Source organism: Argentina silus (genome assembly GCF_951799395.1).
Source record: "Argentina silus genome assembly, chromosome: 3".
Lineage (NCBI taxonomy): Eukaryota > Metazoa > Chordata > Actinopteri > Argentiniformes > Argentinidae > Argentina > Argentina silus.
Window position 1 is genome coordinate 13,742,595 of NC_139657.1, and position 6,782 is coordinate 13,749,376.

General features: G+C 47.5%; 1 protein-coding gene across 1 annotated transcript in view; it reads right to left on the reverse strand.

Moving 5' to 3' along the window:
• The window catches only part of LOC310802770 (genetic suppressor element 1-like), a 21,303-nt gene extending 15,023 nt beyond the window's left edge, over positions 1-6,280 (reverse strand). Inside the window, exons 1-2 of the mRNA XM_083667315.1 lie at positions 6,198-6,280; positions 181-357 (exon numbers count right to left, since the gene is read on the reverse strand). Coding sequence (XP_083523441.1) covers positions 181-355 — 175 coding nt within the window. The 5' untranslated portion in view covers positions 356-357; positions 6,198-6,280. The remainder of the gene's footprint in view (positions 1-180; positions 358-6,197) is intronic.
• Between the last annotated feature and the right edge of the window lie 502 nt (positions 6,281-6,782).

Consider the following 6,782-nt stretch of genomic DNA (forward strand, 5'->3'; position numbering starts at 1 on the left):
CATGGTGTAGCTCTCTCCAGGACTGGGGGGACTGACCCCTACCGGAGACCCCCTGCTGTGGAGGGGCTATAACAGGGGCAGGGGTGAGACTGGGGGCTGACCCCTACGTCGGGGGAGGGGAGGTGTAGAGGGGCGTTTTAGGGGTTCTGAGATGAGAGGAGGCCGGGTCACTGTGCTCACCTCTGGGTTCCTCGGCCTGTTTGGCCAATTTGCGGAGGGCGGCAGCGAATCCGGAGTGAGAAGACTGGGCAGCACTGTTCCCATTGGCCAGCGGGGTGAGAGGGTTGACTGTCGCCGTGGTGCGAGTTGCCGTGGAGATCATCCCTAACGACGGCGACTTCGACTCATGGCTCATACCTGGAGAGAGAGTAGGAATGTAAAGTATGAGGCCAAGAAGATACTACTGTGTGTGTGTGTGTATTGTATGTCAGATGGTGTTTGTAAATCCAATCAGTGAGGGTCTGTGTGACAGCTCAGAGAGAGGGGGAGGAGTGAGTACGTTGAGGTCAAATGTCAAATAGAGTCCTGACACCGGCAGCGAATCACATGCAAGCTTCCCCCCGGGAACAATGAAGGAAAGCTTGAGACCTGGTGTGTGTTCGCTTGACCATCATTAGTTATTATCATCTTATCACACACACGCACACACACACACACACACACACACACACACACACACACACACACACACACACACACACCACACACACACCACACACACACACCACACACACACACACACACATACACACTCTTTATTGACAACAGTAAACCCAAACCCCATTAGTATAACCTCTGTTTTCACCCACTGCCCTCTCACTGACCCACTAACAGCAATTACTGCTCGAATTAGCCAACATCCCCCTGCCTGCTACAGCAATGACCTCATTATCACTGCATCGCACACTCCAGTACCCCAAACACACACACACACACACACACACACACACACAGTAGCCCAGCAGTCAGACAGAGAACCCCCCCCCCCCCACCACCAACACACACACACACACACACACACACACACACACACACACACACACACACACTTCTTTCTCTCTGTACTCTATTTCATCAAGACGCTCTGGAGCTTATCTAACAAAGAACCAAACACACATTACACACACACAGACACTCACACACATAAACACCATTTTTCTCTCTCTCTGACATGCTCCCTCTGTCTTTGTTTCTCTGTCTGTTTCTCTTTGCTCTCACCCTCATACACACACACACACACACACATATATAGAGACAAACACACACATACACACACACACACACACACACATACACATATATAGAGACAAACACACACACACACACACACACACACACACACACACATATACAGACAAACACACACACATACACACACACATATATACAGAAAAACACACACACACACACACATACACAGACACACACACACACATATATACTGACAAACACACACACACACACACACACACACACACAGACACACATACACGCAGACACTCAAACACAGACACACACTCACCCTCTTGCTCACTGTTCCTCTTGCTCCACCTCTCTTTCTCAGTCCCTTTCTCTTTCACTCTCTCTCAATCGCTTACTCAGTCTCTCTCTCCCTCTCTCTCTCTCCCTCTCTCTCTCTCCCTCTCTCTCTCCCTGTCTTGTTCACAATCTTTCTCTCTCTGTCACGCTTGCTCGCTCGCTCTCTCTCCCTCTCACTCTCTCTCTCTCTCGCTCACACTCTCTCGCTCACACTCTCTCGCTCACACTCTCTCGCTCACACTCACGTTCTCCCTTTCTCTCTTGCTCTCTCACGCTCTCTCTCTCTCTCTCTCTCTCTCTCTCCTCCTGGAACAGCCCTCTCAGCCTTGCAGCTGCTACACAGTCATGTGATCTTGTCTCTCTATCCACTCTACCCTTCCCTCCTCCCTCCCCCTCCATCCCTGACCGTCTCTCTCTCTCTCTCTCTCTCTCTCTCTCTCTCTCACACACACACACAAACACACACACACTCATCCCCCTCTCTGTCTACCCTTCTCATCATCTCTCTCTTCACCCCCTCCCTTTTTACCCCTCTTTGCATCACTCTTCTCTCTCCACTCCCCTCTTGCTCCCCCCCCCCCCCCCTCGCCTCTCTCTCTCCTGGGGGTAAGAATGGCCAGAGGGAGCATCGGGGGGAGGGTGTGTGTGTGTGTGGGGGGGGGTTAGAGGAGTAGAGAGGAGTGTTAACCCCATCCATCACTCTGTCTCTCCACCAGTCAGGCCTGGCGGATCCAGGGGGCCCTGACAGTGACCTCTCACACCTGACCCCTGACTCCTGGGCACGGACACAGGGTGGAGAAGAGGGGTGTAAAAAATGACAGCCTAGCACTTTCACACACAAATGCCCCCCCCCCCTTGTCTCTAGAACGCTCTCACAACCACACTGAAATGAAGACACACTCACTGATAGTACAGTCTTTGCATAGATATGAATAAATAGAATTATTAGAAACAAACACCTCCCCTCAGTGTGTGAAACGTAACATATAGATATCGGGACTGGGAGTGGAGACGTGCTGAAACATGTGTCTCACACACAAACACACACACACACACACATGCCCTGCTCTGCCCTGTTAGCTAATTAAAACTGGAGAATGTGTGTGTGAGAGTGTGTGTGTGTGTGTGTGGGGGGGGGGGGGGGGGTCATTAAGATGAAATAAAAGGTAATAATATCAGACTCCCTACACTCATTAACCCTGAAAGTGTGTGTGTGTGTGTGTGTGTGTGTGCGTGTGCGTGTGTATACTACACTGCCAAGGGCAATGCTCATTAACCCTGCATGTGTGGGTGCTATTTCCTTCGTTACACTGCAGCAGAGACGGTAGGAATTTAACACACACACACACCACGCACACGCACACGCACACACACACACACACACACACACACACACACACATACATGATTTGTTTATTTGGATTCCCATTAGCTGTTACTTTTAGGAACCGTAACTGTTCCTTGAGACCACAATAGCTGGCATAGTATTTTATATTCCACAGTCACAGAGAGAGAATGAGCCAAGCATTTTACAGCCTCTTAAACATGTCTGTAATAGTGGTCAGAGTGGAGTCTACACAGCGCTCTGCTGGGCTACTCCAGGGGCTGCTAAACCTCTTTATTACTGACCTCAGTCACTCTGCAGCTACCACTGTTAATAGCCTGCAGGGTCTGGGCCATGGCCCGGTTCAAACCCTTAACACAAGTATCCTCTATCCAAACACACTAGACACTAGCCTAGAAACAAACACAAAGATGTAATAAGCATTTGGAAATAGTGAAACCACACCACTGCTGTACATCCTTTTCTTTCCGTTCAGCTCATCACAGATTGTGTATCTGCTGAGACAGAGAGGGTCTGGAGTTCTAACCTTCTGAGTCTGACAACATCATGACATCACCTCACCATCTTTCCCACTCACACTCACACTCACACTCACACGCGCTCACACTCACACTCACGCTCACGCTCACGCTCACGCACACGCACACGCACACACAGACACATACACACACACACACACACACAGACACACACACACACACACACACACACACAGGAGCTGACTCAGGATTTCCACAACATGCGTCGAATAACCTTAAGCATCTAACCCCTAAGGATAAAAACTGCCAGCTCGGATCTTTGTCCAAAGGGTAAATGGAGCATAAGAACCACAAGATAACTATATTTAAAAAATAACACAGAACAAATAACAACACATGGTAGAATTAGAGCTTCATAACTAAGTTATGGGTAGTACAAGACCACCAAAAAGTGTTTAATGACCTGACTTCTCTGCTGTGAATCATAATTAAAAAATGTTCTGCTTGCTAGACCATAGGGAACCAGGTTTACTACTACCATAACATTACTCTTAGAGGAAGGTCTATAAAGCTTTGGCCACCAGGGAAAAGTGTGGAAATGTGGCCAGTCAGCAAAGAAAGAGGTGGCTGTGTCCCAAAAGTATTCAATCCAGGGGAGGCTGGTGGAGGTACAAATCGGAGGACGGGCTCATTGTAATGCACAGAATGGAATAAGGATCCATTCCGTGCGTTACAATGAGGCTGTCTTCCGATTTCTACCTCCACCAGCCTCCCCTGGATTTCATCTCTTCCCTTCCCTTCCTCCTTCTCTGAGGTGACGCTTTCTGTTCCTAGAATCTCCTTCTCCACTTGAGGAATAATAGGATAATAATAGTAACCAACTCACACATTTGGACAAGCACTGAGCAATGTTCACGCTTATCATCATCTTCCCTCCCTCCCTCCCTCCCTCTCCCTCCCTCTCTCTCTCTCTCTCTCTCTCTCTCTCTCTCTCTCTCTCTCTCTCTCTCTCTCTCTCTCTCTCTCTCTCTCTCTCTCTCCCTCTCATCTCTCTCTCTCTCTCTCTCTCTCTCTCCATAGCTTATCATTATCTATAGGATTAGAAAAACTCTTGGGAAAATGGTGCACTTTTCTCTTGATCGCTTCTTCTCTCTCGCTCCACTCACTCACTCTCTCTTTCTTTGCCTTCTCCACTGAACAGCCGAAAGCCCTGGGGTTGGTTTACCAGGTGCCAACATCACTGTGGTTAGACCACAACCCCCTAAGCAAACAGACAGGAGCGAGAGAGAATGGCACACACACACACACACACACACACACACACACACACACACACACACACACACACACACACACACACACACATATAAACAGAGCACAACGGCTTGTCACAGACAGGTGTCTACTATGGAATAACCACAGTGGAGACTTTACTTTATTCAAAGAAGAGCACCTAAAATGTATGTCAATATATTGAAATTGAAAATGATATAAAAGGTAACAGTTTATTTTAAAGTCTGCTAGTTGATTCATAAACCGTAGTTTGGGGTGGTCTAATTAGTGGCCTCAACTCTTCAGTCCTGACAGTCCTAGTTCTATATAGAAATTGGTCATGTACTCATTTACATTATAATCATGAATAATAAACCATGAGCAACAGCATGTATCGATTACATCCAATGGTTAAAAAGGTAACAATGTTTATAAACAGTCCATAAGCAGACTTTCTAATAAAGTACAAAGCCTACATTAGCCCATTTGATAGTATGTCTAAAATAAAAGGCTTAGAAAGGTGAAGTCTAAAGCACCAGTGAAGTCAAGCTGCCAGAGCCTCAGTTTACAGAATCCTACATGAGAGGAAGATAATCAAAGGGATTGAAGGTTTACTCTGTAACCCCTGCTGAGCAGCTGCTCTATAGCAGATCAGCGGCACATGGCCCACGGGAGAGGTGTGTGTGTGTGTGTGTGTGTGTGTGTGTGTGTGTGTGTGTGTGTGTGTGTGTGTGTGTGTGTGTGTGTGTGTGTGTGTGTGTGTGTGTGTGTGTGTGTGTGTGTGTGTGTGTGTGTGTGTGTGTGTGTGAACTCCACCTGCGGGCTGTGTACACACAAAGCGACGTGATCCGCTTGACTGCTGCTTAATGCGCCCGGCGGCATTTACTTGGATAAACAATACAGGTCCTGTCTTTAAAGAGGAACCTTAGGCGACTGGAACTAGGCCTGTTTGGCTAGGAACTTGTTCGTCAGCTTACAAACTTCTTAAAACTGTAAACACTGAAACATATCCAAAATCTTCTGATGGCTTAAGCATTTTTGATCATGGTTTTCTGAACTTGAGTCGCACCTTCTCATAGGCCAGGCCTTCTATCCAACTGTAATGATGTCCTAATAGCCTATAACAACTGAAACAAATGACTACAAACACAATTCCGGCCAGTGATTGAGAGTCGTTGATAGCGGGACTGTTTCAGTCCCCACTGAAAACTATAAATTCTAGGAAAAATCAACGCATTCATCTTCAGGTTTAGGCTACATAGATAGTCCAACCCAATTACATTGATATGCCTACCCTATAGCGACATAATGAATGATTATATGAATCGTATTATTTTGGCGAGATTTCCAGTGACGGAGCATCGCCATCGGAGCGAATGCGAGATTCTCCTAACAGCGCACGGAGAGAGGAGATGGCCGCGACATCATCAACCGGGATTCAACCACCAACTTCAGGAGCGACAACATGGATTACAAAGGAAACCGTGCGTGAATTAACGAGCCACAGAACGTGCATTAATCCCATTGTTGACACATCAACAATGCAAAACAAGCCTCCTTACCGCGTTCACTGAGTAGTCGAGGATAAAAAGATTGTGTTTAATCCGAGTAAAGACGAATATCCATAGCACCGCTGTTCTGTTGTAACTCCAATGAAAAAGCGCTGTGTAGCGGCCAACGCACACGCACACACGCACAAACACACACACACACACACATACACACACTCAAGCTGCGCGACCGATAGGCGGGGCTTCACAAGGGGGAAGGGGAGGGCAAGCACCTGCTTGAACTATACGCCCCCCGAGGGATGCCCCCAGACTGACACCGAGGAAAGAGAGACTGATAACCCCTGATAAAAAACAGAATACATTGATTCACAGTGAGATAGAGAGAGATAGAGAGAGAGAGAGAGGGAGAGAGAGAGAGAGAGAGAGAGAGAGAGAGAGAGAGAGAGAGACTGGGAGGGAAAGAGAACCCTAACAGAGCCCAAATGTCTGGGTTCACTGTTAGCCAAGTATACAAGACCAGAGTATGTGTAGTGTTTTAATGCTTTGATGGCAGGGGCAAGATGTCTAATAACTGTCTGACTGCTCAGCATATTCACTCCAAGTGGATTCATCCCAGTACTCTGTCTTGGTAGGAGC